Source organism: Anser anser (assembly GCF_964211835.1).
Source record: "Anser anser genome assembly, chromosome: Z".
Classification (NCBI taxonomy): Eukaryota; Metazoa; Chordata; class Aves; order Anseriformes; family Anatidae; genus Anser; species Anser anser.
Genome location: NC_139723.1, coordinates 42,617,737 through 42,637,055, shown reverse-complemented (window position 1 = coordinate 42,637,055; position 19,319 = coordinate 42,617,737). Strand labels below are relative to the sequence as shown.

Below are 19,319 nucleotides of genomic sequence, written 5' to 3'. Positions count from 1 at the left end.
AGAATTAAAACTAAAATAAAAAGTGTTTACCCTCATGAGCTACAATTCCAGAATCATTACACACAAAATCCATAACTATATCTCATTTATTGCCCCTTTCATATACACCCTCCTCAAAACAAAGCTAACACAGATGGTGCCAAAACAGAAGGGTCTGGGTTCAGCGCTCATTTAACATCACTGCCTACCTGAGAGTTAAAAACAGAGAGCCATTTAGCCCATTATCTGGAAGAGAAACACTCTCCGTGCTCCCCCCCCTCCCTCACCAAAATGCTGGCCAAGAGTATTAGGGCACAGAGGAGGAGGACACACACCACTCTCATTAAGTGTTTTGGGCTACTGCAGAGCACCGAGGCAACAGCTCCTACGATATAACCAGAAATTCCACTACAAGGGGAAAAAAAAACACACTCAAACTTTCAACTTCAAACAGCAACTCAGCTGCTCCTCGAGCGCAGCGTGAGTGAACATGATTTTGTCAATTTGTTCCATCTGTTCAACTTGTGTAGCTAATACAAGTCGTGGGATCTGCTGCCAGCACATGTAAAGATCACAGCCAACACCTATTCACTCTCAACTGTTATTTTCCTCTTTGCCACCCTTTAAGGGGGAGGGAACACCTCACGGCACAAATTTGGATCAGATTTAGAACAGGAAGCCGCAGCCCGGTACAAGGAGGCTCTGTGCGAACAGATGACAAACCGCATGTCCAGGGAAGGGAAGGAAAAGGCCAGGGGGTGGTGGTGGTGGTGCTGGAAATCACCAGCCCACCTCACAGCTGCACTGAGGAGCCGTAATGAAAACCATCATTACAGATCTGATAGGTTAGCTACAGCTGTAAGGAGATAAGAGTGCTGGAAGAGAAAACAGGCCCGACTGACACCGCCCCCGGGCCTAAGTACTTGCTCCCGTTGACGAACTCTTCCCCCACTCCCTGAGAAAACTGCCTCCCATGTTGTCCTGCAAAACTGTACCCCACAAAAAAAGCCAGAAAGCGGGGAACGAAGTCATGCAGAGGGCCTGGCAAATCTGCCGCTGTGCCACCTGGAGGAGGACGGTTCATCGCCAGGCTTCCCGACACCACCAAAGGAGCTTCGCAGCCCTCCTTTAAAAAGCACTGCCTACTGCTGCCCTCAGAGCGGGGAAAACACTGTTAAAGACGTGCAGAAATGCAAATCCACCCCTCCATAACACAGCTCAGCTCTGTGTCAGTCTCTGAGGAAGTGGCTAGGTGAGAGCATTTCTGCTATCATAATCATCACGAAAACGGAGGGACCACCAAAGAACAGCTTGACTTTTAAGTTACAGCAGAAACGGTTTCCTTCAGTAAGAGGAGCACACAAGTTGCTATGCTAGACAATGTTCGGGGTGGAACTTCCAGACGAACGTGCAGCTCCTGTCACGGGGCTACACTGACACACAATACCCAATACACTCATTTGCATGCAACATTACCAATTTGTGGTCACAAGGTATGTTAAAAAATGGGCACGTACGTTTTATGTTACTACAGTGGATGGAAATTCAGCTCTTTCACATCTCTCCCTTTCTGCCCCTTCGCTGTTCCTACAAGTTCGATCATCCTTCAAAACCTGTTCCCTGTTATGTCTTTATTACTCAGATGGCTTAACCACCTTGCAGTTTGGGCCATTTTATTACTGACCTTGCTGAAACTGAAAGTCTGTGGAAAGAATATCAAGAAACCACACTCAGTTGTGTCTCATTTCTAGAGAATTTCAAAATTTCAATAAATAAAATTTCCTATAACACCTTGAAAATAATAGCAGAGTCACTGCTTACAAAGCAAATAATACATTTATTATATATTGTTTCCACCGATGATTTAAAAGACCTTTAATATACTGTAAAGATAACTGAGATTAATGAAATGTTTCTCGTCAGAAAGATAAAAGTAACTTGTTGATGTTGTTCTGCAGAGAAGTTTAAAAAAATAGTAAGGGAATTTTTAAAATGTTATGTATGGGATTTTTTCATGTTAGCAGTGACTTTTGCTTAATACTTCAAAAAAAAAATGCAAAACCCTCCAAAATTACGCGGGATGCTGGAATGGAGGTGACGAAGCAATTCCTGCCTACCCATGTGAACAGCTGGCATCATGTAATGTGAGATAAGATTACCCTTTGCAGAAACAAGCCTAAGGTCAAGCCAGGAAATTCAAGCTACCTCATTTACATTCAGTCACTTGCAAAAATAATGCTAACATCCCCAGTTTAAATGAACGATTAGTATTAACTCTCTTCTGTTGCATTTTCAATAGCAGAAAATATGTTAATACGACTGGACACCAGGAAGCCAAATACAAGGGAACCTCTGCCAAAAGAAGCGTGTTAGGCTGATGGCACTCAACTGTACAGAAACTAGAAGTGTATGGCTAAACCAAGGACGCTGTCTTCATAAAAAATGCTTTTGTTCATATGCTGTTGCTTCCCTCCAATCCATCCTGTAATCTGCTGGACAAATGCATACACATAAACGCATGGACAATGCATATACATGGTCAGAAGGCCGCCTTGAGCCATTAATCTCTAGTACTGAAGTACTCCAGTGAAGTCAGTACGAATTACCATTAAGTTCAAAGTTACCCCTAATTCAATTATCCTGCTCTCTCCAGCATGTAAAAATGCAGCAACAGAACTATTCCCATCTCTTAAAGGATCCTCCTTGGATCCAGCCTAGAACTGCATTCTGCCTGCAAATTCTGTTTTCGCCTTCCCTTCCTCTACTCCCTTGGCTTCAGTACCATTTGGTAATGACCATATATCTTTCTGTTAATTAGCGTCTGCACCTTCAGATAATTCCGTAACTATAATGGAATTGTTTTACTACAACAGTTTAGTTCCCCCTTTACATTAATGCCCTGTACCCTTCTTCTTTACTGGTTTGTAAATGCATTATCTGTAAAGACAGCCCTGTGTCATTACAAAGCAGCTAACTGCTTTGTCCTAACTATGCCTTCCTCTTCTTGGGGAAGGTAGGGAACAGTCGTAAGGACACAGGCCTAAGTGCTGAGTAGTAATCATAATGATTAATTTGAAATCTGTAGTGGTCAGCAGGCAAAACAATGTGCCTTCAGTCACAGAGCTGGCACGTCCACTTTAATCACCACAAGCCAACACTTCCATCCCGGGAATGCCCCTGACCATTCCCATGTAACATTTTAGCTCTGGGCATCCAGGGTACTAGGACACCCACAGCTCCTCTAGTGTGGGAACAGCAAAGGGCGAGGAGGGAGGGCCCGCAGGCTAATATGGACCAGAAGGGGAAAAGTAACCACGGGCAATAAGAAGAGAACAGGAACACCCCTAAGACTAGTGCAGACTTGGAAAGGTCATTTATGAACATGTACATACAGCACAGAGGAGATGTGTAGGCATTGGGTGGTGGGGCGCTCAGACAGTCCTTAGCACTAGGAGGTGATTATGGAGAGGCAACTAAAATGGAAGAGATCCAGGAAGGTAAGCGGAAGGCCTGGGAGAGGAGGCACAGAGCAACCCCTGGAGCAACACCAAGTGGGCTAGCCTCCAGCGTTTCACTGACAGCAGACAGCAAAGAAGCAGATCCAAGGGCACCTTTTCCTCGTTTTATCATTGGCAGGCTATGCTCAGATTCAGCACTAATACATGAAGATTGTGAACACAATCTTCTCAGATTCCTACCTACCTCACGGGTTCCACAGGGGTGGGACCAGACACATTTTTCCCTAGTGTTTTGGACGACAGAAAAAATAACCGCAAAAGAAATGACATAAACAGAAGCATTATGAGAGTTTGGAAAAGCATAGAAAAAGATTATTGCTTACAAAGCTACAAAGTATATTAAGGTTCCAATCCAGAAAAACATATAAGCTATGTTGAATTTTTCTTTCTGCTGGTCTTGCCTTCCCTTGCAGCTCAATATGCTTATGTGAGCAAAATATTTCAAGTAAAACTTACAGTAAGGAGACTGTAATGAACAGATCCAATACATGTAATAAACATTAAAAAACCAACAAAGCTAATAGCTGAGACCCTGCTCTGCTTGATTTTATCAATGCATTGAACACACAAGAAAATTGGTAATTTTGTTTATTATGCATGTCACTTAGATGCCTCTTCTTTTCTAATATTGCTTAGGATATTTTCGGAAGGAAGAAAATACCCCGAATACTGGCAGCTATGCAAATGTTTTCTAAGATTCATTGGCTACATTGGTTATCTGTGAACAGTTATGGTTAAAATTTATATTTTCACTAGATCAGCATAATTTATTCTTCTCTTGGCAAAAAGCTTCCTGTAGATTCTTCCAACAGAAAGGCAGAGGTAGGACAGGCATATTTCTAGGCAGAACGTGTTTGCTTGCAGCAGAGAACTGTTAAATTTGCTGAGATGTAACTGTACCATTTATTTTAAATACAAAACAGTTATTTGTCTCAACACGTGTAATTATAATATCTTTAATATCTTTAATAAGCTGGCTTCAATTTAATTATCATCATAGTGCCTGAAAGGCCATGCCTCCTCTTGTCTCCCCACAACCCTTTACAATTCACCTCAGAAAAAGCAGCACCACAGAAAGAGTGAGGACACTTGACTGGAAATCTAGAATGTGTGGTGCACTCCCAGTCCAATAAAACGCCTAAGCCACACTGAATTTTCTTCATGCCAGCAGTCCCAGCTGAAGCCAACAGGATCACTCATGTGCTGAAAGTTAATCCTGTGCCAAAATACATTGCTGAACTGGGACTTTTCATTTACTGTTCTCAAAACACTCAGCAAACATTTATTTTCCCAAGATACTGGGCCGTATTTAGTCATTAATTAGAAATCAGAACTCCTCACTAGCTGCTTTGAAATTAATGGCGTGAGATGGCCTCTCAAGAATATAATCTTTAAAGCCTCAAAACTTTCTTAACAGGGAGTAAACTTAGCCACACAGAACTGAACTGTTGGAGAAACAGCCAGGCATTGTCAAAAATCAGATCAGAACCTAGATATGCGCCTGATGCAAGCAGCCTTTAACTGTGTGGTCATACTGGAAGACAGGAGCATTACTACATTGAATAAGTGGTTGCTACTGTAAAATGAAGAAAGGTTCATGCAATTTTCCTCTTACCTTGCAGCCAGTCTCGAAAGTAGTGCAACCACATTTTGGGAAGCTGCCTATCCTCTTCCAACAAAACGTATGTCACATTGCTGAAACTTTTGTGAAGTTCATAGAGTAAGTGCTGGACATTTGGATAGTCTGCTTTCTGTGTCACAATGTACATGTTGTAGAATGAAAAGTACTTGAACTGTGCGGCAATAAAGTCATATTCCCGTGTCTCCCGTGGTACAATGTCTGTGAGATCTAGTCCATCTCTTACCCGGGTAGTTCCATAAAGGCTGAGCCCAAGTAAACCCAGGAAAAGAAAAATAACCACAATCTGCAAGAAAAAATGGAAATGCATTTGGTGTTAGGTTTTTAAAGAAACTAGCAATTCACAACAGCATGCTGAAGAACCAGGATCAAAATTAGCACCCATCACCATACTTCTAAAGTTTCTTTTCTTTTATTTTCATATACACATATGACAAGGCTAAACTGTGTTTTATTGAAGGGGCTCTGTATCACTGACGAAAAACTTACACAGTAACAAAGTTAAAAAGTGGCTTTAGTTTCACAGTTCACAAGCTTATGTTACTGAAAGTCAGCAACACCCTCCCTCTTAACTTAAAAACTATGTCAGTACATGGCTATAAAGAAAAAATTTTTAAGGTATGAATATAGCTTTAAATTATTATGAATTATTACTCCAAAACAATTCTATTTATTCCTTATATTTATTATTATTGTCAGGATAATTTTCTTACTAGACAGGGCAGAAGTCCATTTCTGAGAAACAGGTAAATTGTTCTCTGGTTACCTTAGCTTTTGGTTTTAGGAGGAATGGAGCATAATGTTTTTCTGCAAAAGTTGACAGTGTCCACTTTGTACAGGGTGGCTCAAGGCAATGCATACTGGAGTCTGAAAATTGGGAAAGCAAATCCCTCGTCGAGCTTGTGCTTTCTGGGCTCTGGCAGCTAAGATTATCTTGAGTCACTGTCACAGGCTGTACAGATATTTCTGAGCGCGGTTCTGCTGTGGTGTAGTACACCTGCGTATGGGGATCATATTCTGTGCGCAACTGCACTGTAGACTGCATTGTAATCTGGGTTTCATGTGCAAAACTGTGACTGCTGTACGGGGGTGGAGGACTGTAGCAAGTATTGTCATTTTCCGCATATGCTTGAGGCTCAATCTGAATCACTCTAGTGACACATGGACTGTAAGAGAAAAGAAAAACATCTGTTCGCATCTTTATTTTATTCAGACTAGATTAGATAATCTGCTTCTGGCTGAAACTGCTCTTACTACTATTAGATGGTTTAAGTTAATTAAGCATCGTGCTTTGAAATAGATTTTCTTCTGCACCTCTATGTTCAGACACTTCTTAGACGTGGTTCTAATTGCAGGCCTCAGAGAATATGCGCACGTTTCTTGTGCTCAGCAAAAAAGGAACCAGTATTTGTCTGAAGACATTGACATCAACTCATATAACTCCATTAATTACACATGCTAATCAGGTCAATAGCTAGGTAGTCACACAGTCTGAATGCACAATGCGTGAGTTTGCATCCATGTGCCCATGCTGAGAATTAAGCTATTTAGATGAAAATGTAAACACATGACATACTGAGTTCTTCTGTTTAGAACTATTAAAGTAACTGTTAAATAATATTTGGGCCTTCTGGATAAGATCTCAGACGTTTGGGAGGCAGCTTGAAACCACTTGCCATACACTCACTGAATGTTTTAAAAATGAAGTAAACATATGCAAGGATTAATTTCCAGGAAGGATGGGCTACACGAAGAGACAAAATTACAAAAGTATTCCTTTGAAGCATTCCCTTTATCTTAGTCTATGCAAGAACCTAACATATAGCTAGTTTATTTAAAAAAAAAATAAATAAATACCAGAGACAAACCTCTTCCTTTAATAAGAAATGACAAATTAACAACGGAAAACACTATCAGGTATTTTTCATCAAGTGAAAAAATCCACCAAAAAATGAGGAATTCAGAATGTTGCTTGCCTATACAAAGCATTAACTGAATTGCCTCTTATCTAAACGGGCCCAAATTCTGATACATTTGGCACAACTGTAGATGGGAGAATAAAGGGAAAGCCTGATTGTCTGCTACTTCTAGGAATTAGGCCTCCAAAATCCAAGCACATTAGGCCATCCAGCGAAAGCATGACTGAATCAGAAACAAAAAGCAAGACTACTCTCTTGTGATCAGTTCCCTGTTCTAACCACTCCTGCAGAAACAAATTTAGGAAAGTGCTTTCTCTCTTTGATATCAAAATGAAAAAGCCAAACCGTGTCTGCTCCTAGGTGAGTGTGAAAAGCAAAGATGACCAAAGGTGACGAGGGAGAGAGGGAGAGAGGGAGAGAGGGAGAGAGGGAGAGAGGGAGAGAGGGAGAGAGGGAGAGAGGGAGAGAGGGAGAGAGGGAGAGAGGGAGAGAGGGAGAGAGGGCGAGAGGGCGAGAGGGCGAGAGGGCGAGAGGGCGAGAGGGCGAGAGGGCGAGAGGGCGAGAGGGAGAGACTTACTTTAATTTTTCCCCTCAGGTAAAAAACATAGTAGCAAACACAATTTAGTCACTAGAAATCAAACCATGACAATAACGCACAGACCCTGCTGCAGTGAACTCCCACTATTGACCGCGGAGTTGACTGGCAACAGTGGCATTGACTGGTGACCACAAAAAGGACACACCTCATCTATCAATCTGTCACACATTCTCACCTTGTGAAACAGCAGAATATATCCAGCCTCCTGTCTTCTCGACGATAAAGGTCCATGCTCAGGATAGCAGGAAATATTAGCAGAACCATAGCAAAGTTGAATACCACCACAACTGCTGCCTAGAGATCAATCATAAGAGAAGCAGTGTCGTTACTAAGTCCCATGTAGGGCATCTCCTTTACAAAGCGTAAAACCTCCTTTCAGTTCTCATCTATCCACCCATTTATCATATCAACGTGTCAGATGCTTTCAAGCTTCTCCCTGAGGGAACTGGGAGGTGTATTTTCACTTTCTAGTGCCATTGTCGTAGTACTATTGTAGTTAGTTAATTTCTTTTAACATTAAGCTTTTATATTTTAATATGCCTGTGCCTGGAGATGTGGTTGCAGTGTGATTTTTAAAGCAGAAAAACAAAGTTAATAAATCACCACTCCTTGGTATGAGATTGTGCCCTATTCAGAGTCTCACGGTAAAATAAAAAAAAATGGAAGCAAAAGCAAAGCTGGAACAAGGATTGAAGTTAAGGGATCTGAAGTAATTTAAACATTAGAATAACGTTAAAGCACGTTATTAAATCAGTAATGAAATAAAGGTTTAATCAAATTTTAATGAAACCGCTCTATTTAGTTTAATATTATGCACTTGATGTACTTACTTGAAAGTCTAGCCAGAAAGAGTAACATTTTGGGATTATCTGCTATTATTTTCAAAGAAGAACCAAAATTAATTTAACAACACATAGTAAATCTATGTATTAACATGCTTAACGGAACTTGATTAATGACCAAGGCTACTGACAGGAGTCTTAAATTGGAACAAGAATACATCCTAAAATGGAAGAATACTTGGTGTAATTTGTAAAGTGAACATTATTTAAGGAAAAAAAATAAACTCCCTGCACACCCACCTTCAAACCATACTTCAAACCCTTCCCACACAGACATTCACAGAGAATCTCCATAAACACACGTGGTGCAGCTTCTATTATTATTATTAACAGCATTTATTTGTAATGCAGAATTGCTGAGAGAACTAGCTCTCAAAAAGGGGAAGCCTGGGCACAGATAGGACTGGAAAACAGTAGTAGTGTAGGAGACACACTGAAAAAAACACATGTATTCAGTCATCATCAGGTTAAAAAGAAAGAATCCTTATATTTTATCCATTAAAATAAGCAATAGGCATATCAGAAGCAGCCCAATTTCATGTTGGGGAAACCATACAAACTAGCAGTCAAAAAAAAAAAAAAAGAACTAAAGTTGGGCTACAAGAATGAAGTGGTGAACCTGACATAAATATGCCCTCCTTCTTCCAAAATAAATAAATGTCTGGTTTTGATGTTGAAAAATCAGGCCTCAAAATTGGCAGCTGAATATATGTTCATGTTTTAAAAATTCGTGACTTACGTGTCTCTAAATTATGCAATTTTGATTTTTCCCTTACCTTTGAAAATCAATATATTAACCTACTTAATGATTTTGAGAGTTATGAAGCTGTAAAGTATGGTTAAAAGACTAGGTACTATTTTCAGTTTTCTGAGAATGACAGAATCAGTTATGTAAGTATTTTCTTGTTACTTCAATCATAAACATATTGTACACCAAAGTGGTGTTTACTGGTGCTTCTTTTTTGTTGTCTCCAGCCAGCTTAAGGTAAAATTTTGGTCCTGCCATGTGTCTGTAGAAATAACTACTAAAACAGAGTTTATCTAGTACTTAAAACCTAATTAGCACTTAACTATCTTAGAGAGAAAAGATCCAATAACTATTTCATGTTTTATAAATATCCACATAGAAAGGTATTTAAGGTCATAGCCAAGACTTTGAGATAAAGCGATTTCCTTTTGATCCTCTCCAGAATAAACTGAATCTGTCAGAAAAAACAAATAGCTGTTGTTGCAAGCAAGGTGTTTGCTGGACCTGGTTCGTACAAACACTCCCTTTATTTCTGCTAAACCAGAGAAAGTTCAGTCACCCATATTACATGAATAATTAGTTGTGACTAACAAAGATCTTCTATCAGCTAAATTTTACCGAGATGTTCAAAAACCTCATCTGAGGCCTGACTCTAGTTCTTACTTCTCCCTGCATGGCTGAAAAACTAACATTAAGTCCTCCAATCCTTCTCTGTAAACTTCTGCAAATAGTTCATGCCTTACCAGTTCCCTCTATAGACCCCAACATCTTTGAATCTTAAATGCCACTAAACCCGAGAACTAATACTCAAGTGTATGGCAGGGATGCCATTACAGTCAGTTACGTTCACATACATTTTTTAAGGAAGAATCAAGACTATTCCAACTACAAATAGTAAATCTACCTATTAGCATGGTATATCTTCTAGATTTAACTAGATTTTCCAATGTGCCACGCCAGTGTCGAAGTACTAACCCTGCAAGTCAATTATTTTTCAACAACTATCTCTGTTCTAGTTTGTATTTAAGCATATTCCAAGAGCTTAACACCACACCTCCTATATAGTGCAGGCTTTCTCTCCCCCACCCACCTCACCAGCATTTCAAGGTTGCAACAGTGCTCAGTTTTCACAGTTGAATAAAACAGGTGAAACATTGTTCTTCTACTAATTCTTATTTGTTGGCTCAGCAAAAGTCACCCTATGACCTGGTAAAGTGGAGCATGCCTCCCAGTTCCTGCTGCACATCCCCAGCTCCAGGGGCACCTGGAATAGCACGACACGGAGTAGACCGAGATAAGACAAGTAGAGAGGGATGGAAGAACTGCTGAGGGTGACCCAGTCTATGAAGGTGAAGCATTAGCTACTACCTCCCCTTCCCTGATGGCTGGGAACGGGAAGATACGAAAAATGTGATCACGGCAACATCATCTACCTGCAACGATTACATTCACTGCAAAAGCACCAACAGAAATCTGTGGTAGCAGAGCTTCCAGAGTATCTGTTAGCAATACCCATGCTGAAAGCATGCTTAGGACTTCTCAGAACAGGGCATCTGCTCTTGCCACTTAATAGAAAAATGATCAAATGCAAGGGGAAAGGGCGTTAGACTTCCTTCTTGAGAAATCAACAAAGGTAAGATTAGTACTAGAAGGGGAAAAAACGGGGCCTACCCATGGGTGGTAAATGAGGGCATTCAATGAAATGAGATCAGAAGGAACTAAAAAAAAAAAATCCATTTATCGGTAAAAACATTGGTCATTTTCTGAGAAACCTGCTCTGATTTTGCATCTTTTCATAATGCACAGCCTAAAAATACGATTGCTGCTGCAACTGTTAACTGAGACAGAAGAATGGCAGTCTGTGCTGGAGGCAGCAAGGGAGAAGGGAGCCAAGCTGGTAGGCTGGGGCCCTGCTGAAGGTATGTGCTGCTATTTGCCATTCCTGGCAGCCCACCCAAGGAGAATGGGTGTGCTGTATAGCCAGAGGTGATGAACAGACGAGGAGGTCTGTCAGGGAAACTTCCACCCCACTGCTGCCTATCTGCAACTCCCTCCTGACAGCATACAGACTCACTTCCCCCTCCTGCGCCCCCCCTTCTCTTCCCCTTAGGCTTTAATTTTGCTTGTTAAATTCTCATGTCAGGAGCAGGGAAAGCTAAAAGATGTGGGTAAAAGGAGGGGGACAAACAGCTTCAGCAGAGTAAGATAATAGAATGAGCTTAAAAACTTACATTCTTTCTCTCCACAAACCTACCACCAGCACCTGGTAATGCACTTTAACATTTACTAAAAAAAAAAATAAAATAAAATAAAATAAAATAAAATAAACTTGCCATTCTTACCGTGAGGGAAAAAGTTACTGCTAAGACTTAATGGGCAAAGTTCCACTTCTGCTCATTACTAAATCTACACCACTCCTCTGTTGATGGGGAGGAAGTTTGTGGTGTAAGCAAGAAAAGTTATGTGATTTTTTTTTATGAAACTATGCCTTCTCTTTTTTTGGGCGGAATTTATTCCACAAAGGTGTCTGAACATTCTGTCTGAGGAAAGAATTCAGACCAGTGGTAGTTACATTCTACCATGCCTCCCTTGTTTACACTAAAAAAAAAAAAAAAAGTACTATGTTGAAGACATTCCTACAGCAAACTTCAAACACTTCCAATGGATTTATTTGGTAACCTCTCTTCCACCTAACTCCCAATTTTAAGAGATGACATGCATCTGAAAATTCAGAACCTACTTCTTCACAGTCCTGAGCACTCTCCTACAGGTTATTCTTGGGACTGAATATTTAGGATACATGCAGCTTCTCAGAGCCTAAAACTGCTTAAATTAGGGGCTAATGAAATCAATAAATGAAAAAAAATGCAAGCATTAAAAAAGCTAAAATAGTTTCTATCCACATAACAGAATTCATTTTTTAAAATCTAACTTTCAAAATAACCAATTTCCATTTTTTTCTAACTCAGCAAGAGCTAACGCTAGTGAACTCCGAAAACAGCAGCAAACTTGCAGTGCTTAAGTTCCGTGAAGTAAATGAACAACTCAGAGGTATCAATGAACTGCTTTAGCTGGCAGAACAGGACAGAAGCTGAGAAAGAACAAAGCATTGATATGTAAAATGTGAGTTTCTAAATAAAAGTTCGACTTGCACATGCAGGAAACCATTTATTCTCCTTCAGCAGCTGGGTTATTTTACAGATACTGGGCCTCAAAAGTTATGGAAACTTTGACAATTATCTTGCAATGTCGTAAGGAAAGTGTATGAAGAGCAAAATAAGGTCAAGAGCAATCCTTTTTTAAGCCCATCTGTTAAAAATTCACTATCTAGATGAGAAGAAGGCAGCATCTGTGAAAAGTAAACTGCAGTATTTCATTGCTTTCTAAGTCTTGCTAGGGAGCTATCAAAGACAGCAAAGAGTCCTTGTTTAAACAAGGCTGAGTAAGAGGGAGAGGGAGGAAAAAGACTGTAAATAAAGAAATCTATATATAAACACAGACCACCCACCAAAACCTGCCATAGTTATCTGATTCTGAATGCTGTAATTAATGCCTCACTTACCACTGATTTTACCTGAAGATGGACAAAACAAGTAACAGATGCTTTGGGAACGTCATATTAGCTTACGTACATATGTTGCTCTATTTCCAATAAATCCTCAGTACAGGTCTCCAGCTACCCTTTTTTTGCACATTTTTGCATCTTTAAGATACATGCGTGGCGTTGCTATTTGTGACCAAAGACAGACTACAGATGCAAGTGAGAAAAGATTGAGCAACTCAAACATCAGTTTCTGAACACCCAAGTGCTCCTACACATAAATTCCATATTAATCACTGCCTTAAGAAGAACTTTGGTCGCGATGTTTTTATTCTGAATAACGTCAACATGTTCATACAGGAATATGTTGAAATCTCATCGAGAACTTTTTGTTTGTCATTTTGTTTGGTGGATTTTCTGAACTTCCACTGATTCAGCCTACATGGTGGCAGCAGGCAAGAAGACTCTAGGAAAGGTATATCTAACTTATATTCAGATTACATTTACAGCTGTTGTCTCCGTTTATTTTCCCAAGGCAACCTGTCATGTTCTGATGTGAAGAATGAGAACAGAGACAGGCTGAGCAAAATTTCATCAGAGAAGAAAAAAAATAATTTTGGCAGCTCTCACTTGACAGCTCAGCAGTATGTTTAGGTCAAAATGGCCAGTCTCTGTTGAGTACTTCTTACAAGACGTGTTTAAGCTGAAGTAACTTCTGCAAAACACCGTTACTACAAAGCTAGACAATAGGAAAACAAGACTTCTCCTCAGATTCTTAGAGAAGATCTCCAGTATCCCATTAACTGCTTAAGGTACATGTTGGATGCTTGATTTTGGGCCACAGATTTAAAAGACATAAATCACTTCTTCCAAAATAAGAAGTACTACACTTCAAAAATATTTCACATCTTAAGACTGGTCTTTGCCATAATATAAAATAATCCACTGTAACATTGCCTGTAAGAATAGACATTTAGGTTTTGGCAAGTCAGCAGAACTAAATACTTCTAACCATTCAGGACCAAAGCTCTAGTTTTAGTTGCCACAGATAACTGCTTCTCAATTGTGCAGCAAACCATTGAGGCCTTTAATTCCTCTATTATTCACTACCAAATTGCCTATTGAGAAAAAAGTGGTAAATGAGTTATTAATGCTTATTGGCCATGTAGCTGCGATCATAAACAGTTTACTATTTTACAGCTTAATGTAGGCATACCTAAATTTCGGAAAGCGTCAATAATTGCAACATGTGTTAAGAAAAATTGCAGCCCTTGCTTCCTCTGGGTAGCCAAGGGCTCAAGGAGAATGAAAAATGACTGGAGAACCAGACTACATCAGAAGAAAAACGGCTACTGAAAAAGTATGGTTTGCCTGCTCTGCACCAAGGTCAGACAGTGCTATAAATTGTTTGTGTGTCAAAGCAGTGTCTGATGGGAACCTCCCAAAGCCTTCTTCAAAGAGCCCTTGCTTTTAAAGGAAGCTTTCTTCAGCACCCTTAACAGTTCATCCTCCTGAAGTTATATTGTCACAAACAAATACAAGAAGACAGAGGAAAAGGGAGAGAGAGCGATACACGGTTCAGCACATAAAATTCACATTTTCTCTCAAAGCAGTTGGAATATAAAATTCTTGAAGTTTTCTTCAAGGCTTTGTTAAAATTACATTGGGAACAAGGCAGTACAAAGAAGTTTTAGTAAAAATTAATATGGCAAATGCATTCTCGCTGCTGTCACTGAACTTTTGTTGTAGTTCTGAAAAGCAGCAAATTCGACAAACATGAATGAAAATATTAAAATTTCTACTAAGAAACGTTACAGTCTACACTAAAGGACAGTCCAGTGCTTTTGACTGCCACAAGAATGCAAATTTTTGTGGTGGCTTTTTTCTGCTTAGATGCACACACCTTGCTTTTTGCAACTCACCCCAGCTGTGGTGGGACAGGGTGTTCTTTCACCTGCCAATATGATGCAAGAGACTCCGGGCATGAGAAATGGGAGGAGCACAATCAAGGGCAGACAGCTGTTGTTATTACCCAGATCTATGGTAGACAGTGACTACACGTTGGTTCAGTGAACTGCAGAAGCACTGAACATAGAATTCACTGCTATCGCTAACAGGTATCATCATCATTAGTCCCATAATGGGACTAATCTACAAGAGCTAACAAAACAGCACATAAACTTACTTGGAGTGAAAATGCTCGTAAAGCAGGAATAGGGATTAAGGCAGCCATAAAGAAAGCAGTAACATTGCTGATAGATGTAAGGGCTACACTTGCTCCTGTTCGCTTCAAACATTCACCTGTTCTGTCCTGCAAAACAAATGGTGTATCTTAGAAGTCATGTGAATAAGGTGATGTCCTGCAAATGAAGGGGTCATCCTACAGATATAACACATTAACAGTGAAAAACTATTACAAGGAAATTCTGAATAAAAGTGTGCATTTCAGAGTATTTCAATAAAAATACACTAAGTATGCTGTCCAGGAGAAAAGAATACGACACATTAAGTGCTGATGTTTTTTTAAGGGTAGAAGACATTATCAAACCTGATTTTACCTTCGGTAGACACAACTAAACTGACACTGACATTACACCAAATAGATTTGTCATTTAACTAGGATGCATTGTCTAGTGGTGGAGTCACTTAGTGTTCTTAACATTTTTCAGACAAAATAAGCGTGCGTTGATAACACAGATACATAACATATCTATAGATCTTGAAGATAGATATAACAAAAAAACCCAGCAACCCCAAACCCAGGAACCACACACACATGAAAAAAAAAAAAAAGACAGAAATCAACATAAGCACAGGACACTTTCCCAACCCAACAGGCTATTTTGAAGCAGAGTGAGGTTATCGTAACTGCATGCCGAACCAGCTGCAAAGAGCACATGGAAAACATTGTTTGTACAGAACAGGATGGGCAAGCGTACGTTACTTTTAAATGATTTGTACTTTGGATATGAAACTTTGGACTGAGGATAAAAAAGGTCACTAAAAGGAAAAGATCACAAGATGACATCTTAGATTTTATAACATGAATATGTTACGCTTTGTAATGTCATTGTCAATTATAAGTAACAGTAAAGAAAAACAGAAAAAAAGTAAAATCTCAAGTTAAAGGTCATAACAAATAAATAAAGGTAACATAATACAAATATATTTTTTTCCTTCTCTTTGTTTTCACCCTAAAATATTTGTGCTCTTCTATTAAAAACACTCATCATTTTAATGTCTGACTCACATTTGAGTATGTTCCCAAATTTACATTGACTTCCACAAAAATTTTGGGCAGAATTTATATTGTACAAATCAGGAAAAGATCTCTAGGAAAAAAAAAAACAAAAACATTTTTTTTTTGTAATTGTTACTAATTGTGGATACAGTATCTTTTTCTATATGAAGCCTTTTTTTTTAATTATTTTTACCCCAACTCCCCATTTTGTCATTACCTCGAATGGAATTCTCTTATTCTGCCCTGTTTCACTAAACGCATGTGCCAGAAGGAAAACATCATCTACACCAACTCCAAGAGCAAGAAAAGGCAAAACCTTGGGGGAGAAACAAAACAAAGAAAAACAAGAAGGTTGTTTTATGGTCTACCATGCAGCTAGTCGTTACATGGCTAATTAAAAGTAACTTTAACATTACACTCTGAATACCTATCAAAGGGTAAAATGAAAATCAAAAGGATGTAATATAGCTACTAACTTTTATTCTGAAATACATTCAAGAACTTCCAGTATACCATTTACTGGCACAAAATCTCACTAAAAGTAATTTGAGTTTTGGGTAAACAAAGAATATCAGATAATATTTCAAGTTATTTTCAAAATATAACATCCTGATATATTCTTGCAGCTTCTTATGCTCAGCCAGATACCATCACTTGTATTGAGACACAGAAAAACAAAGAGCTCAGAATCTAGTAATTATACAAACTAAATGATATCTGCCTTTTCCTTTAACATCATTTGACATCATCATTACTTAATCTCTCATAGCACAAGCTATGAGATAGGAGAAAAGAACAAATAAAATCTAAAATCAAAAATACTTTGGCAGCTTTTTTTCCTCAAAGATTCAGTTGTGTTTATTCAGTAACGAAGTACTAGTAACATAACGTCGGACTCGCGGCTCCTAAATACCTGAGTTGTGGCAGCATTAAAGGAAATTCCAATCAATGAGCACAGGCCCAATCCTGCAGCCACTGAGAGAGCAACCAGCAAGACTCCTGCCAGCCCCACAGCACCCTGAGACTTGGCACAATCCCACCGCAACATTGTTAAACAGGCGTAGGCAAGCTGAAAGGAAGGGTGGGGGGTATGGGAAAAAAAAAAGTCAAAATATTAGAGTGGATCCTTCTCCAACAGCTACCAGCCCTCTTCCCCAAATACACTTTGTTACAGGCACTTTTAAATAGGCATATTAGACATGTTACACAGAGGAACAGATGACAACACTGAGGCAAATGTTTACGAATTGTAAGGGTGGGGTTTTTTTCACGTATTCAAAAAATGTTCTGGACTGCTGACTGGTAACAATGAAGCGGATATTTAAACCATGCTCTACTACCAGAGACAAATAAATAAACATAATTTGTTTTATTACCATTAATAAGTAGCCACTAGCTACTCTGATGACGCTGACATCAGAAAATGACTTCAGGATGTCATCCAGGGTGGTTGTAGTAAAGGAAAGCACCTTCTGAGTAGAGTTTTGTGCAACACTTTGATGAACAACCTATGAAAAGAGAAACAAAACTTGGTGTGACTAATTAGAAAAATTACCATTTTCTACAGCACACATCTGAAACTGCTTTTGCCTTTATGTTCCTTTTAAAGCACATGCCCTACACAGGAAATTTCACGGATGCTATATGAAACAAGCATATTTTATAATTATTTCCTGCAAGCTACACCTTATCAAACAAAAATTTGCATCCTTCAGGAAAGGCTACTGCATTCGCAGCTCATTTCAAGCATTTAATTTAAATGCTGAAGTGCAAAGGTTTCCTCTTTCCGTAACTCTGGCACTGACTTGCTGCTGTATGAGTTTTGCCTTTAATCCAAGGCCAGCACGCTCCTCAGGGTCCTCCTCTCTCCCCCTCTGCCTGGACATTTCACAGAGGTCAGAGGCAGCACAGCAGAGGTCAGAGTTTGGGACACAAAGGCCAGGCACTGTCACATGGCCTCCCCACCCGGGCTGCTGCTGGGAGAGCAGTCAACGGCTAGCTAATGTTTTCCAGACACCTTTAGAATAATCACGCCAACCAATTGCTTTTGAATTCCAAGCAGATCTTCAAGTTCCTTCTCACTCTCAGCTAAGCAGAAATGTGCGAGAGAGCAAATTGCAAAGCCTTTGTGGCTTTTCATATCTGAATAACCAAGCAGCTTCTCAATTAAAAAGAGAATAAATCATCTTTAAGGCCGAGATGCAAAATCTCAGTTTTAGTTAAGCATCTTCCCTGAAGCGATACTGTAAAAAGCTGTGAGATGTGGATCTCAGTAAGATTTTATAGTACAGCATTCTAGGTTATTTTCAGTTTTACCTCAACATACATCCTCTGCCAGGCTTCCAGAATTGCTGCTGCCTTATCCTCATTCCAGTTGATATGTGAAACATATTCATACCCCTTGAAGTGTTCATACATTTGCTTAGGAGTCATTAACTGAAACATGGTTTGCAAAGCCTGGGCACTGTAACATGGAGAGAAATGAGAGGAGAAGAGGCATAAAATAAGCTTTTTCAGGAAATTATTTTCATGGCATGAAAATCCAAACGAGTGCCTAATAGGAGCTTGCAGGAGTTCTCGATTTTATAGGGCACGTGTTCATATTAAAATTGAACAGAGTATAATTATTCTACTATGTATCTGGTGCAGCTGTACTGGTCTATGCAGTATTGAGGCTAAATCTGTTTTCCCTGAAGTTAATGATAGTTTTGCCATTATTTTTGGTAGGATAGGTTTTGTAAGCAAAGAATGTAACCCTGTAAATCAGTGGTAAGGATCATAATTAACAGACAGATTACTGTGAAGAGGCCACAGGAACAGTTATTTCTACAAGATCGTGTAAATGCTGTTGGAAATTTGTCATTTGAAGACCTTGGTTTGTTTTTTTTTTCAACCCTTGGGGAGAAATACCAGATTAAAGTCATGATGGCTGCAAACCCTTGAGGAGTATACAAGGACAATTATGTATCCTGACTTTCCACAGTATGCAACTGTATCCAACAATTTTAGAATGTTAAAGAACTATTTTATTTTTCACTGAGAATATATTCTTTGGCTACATAAATTCTTTGGCTAAGTATATTCTTATGATTCTACAGAGGTTAGGAGAAAATTCTTCACTGTAAAGGTAGTGAGGCACAAGAACAAGTTGCCAAGAGAAGCTGTGGATGCCCCATCCCGGGAGGTGTTCAAGGCCAGGCTGGATGGGGCTTTGGGCAGCCTGGTCTGGTGGGAGGCGTCCCTGCCCATGGCAGGGGGTTGGAACTGGGTGATCTTTAAGGCACCTTCCAACCC

General features: G+C 39.5%; 1 protein-coding gene across 5 annotated transcripts in view; it reads right to left on the bottom strand.

The window, feature by feature from the left end:
- PTCH1 (patched 1) overlaps positions 1 to 19,319 on the bottom strand; it is a 73,550-nt gene that overhangs the window by 20,454 nt on the left and 33,777 nt on the right. For 4 of the 5 annotated variants that reach the window (XM_083817969.1, XM_083817967.1, XM_083817970.1 and 1 more), the window contains exons 8-15: positions 18,342 to 18,489; positions 17,402 to 17,533; positions 16,939 to 17,094; positions 16,243 to 16,341; positions 14,970 to 15,095; positions 7,829 to 7,947; positions 5,903 to 6,302; positions 5,113 to 5,422 (exon numbers count right to left, since the gene is read on the bottom strand). In XM_083817969.1, the coding sequence (XP_083674095.1) occupies positions 5,113 to 5,422; positions 5,903 to 6,302; positions 7,829 to 7,947; positions 14,970 to 15,095; positions 16,243 to 16,341; positions 16,939 to 17,094; positions 17,402 to 17,533; positions 18,342 to 18,489 (1,490 nt within the window). The remainder of the gene's footprint in view (positions 1 to 5,112; positions 5,423 to 5,902; positions 6,303 to 7,828; positions 7,948 to 14,969; positions 15,096 to 16,242; positions 16,342 to 16,938; positions 17,095 to 17,401; positions 17,534 to 18,341; positions 18,490 to 19,319) is intronic. The other variant, XM_083817968.1, reaches the window with a different exon arrangement.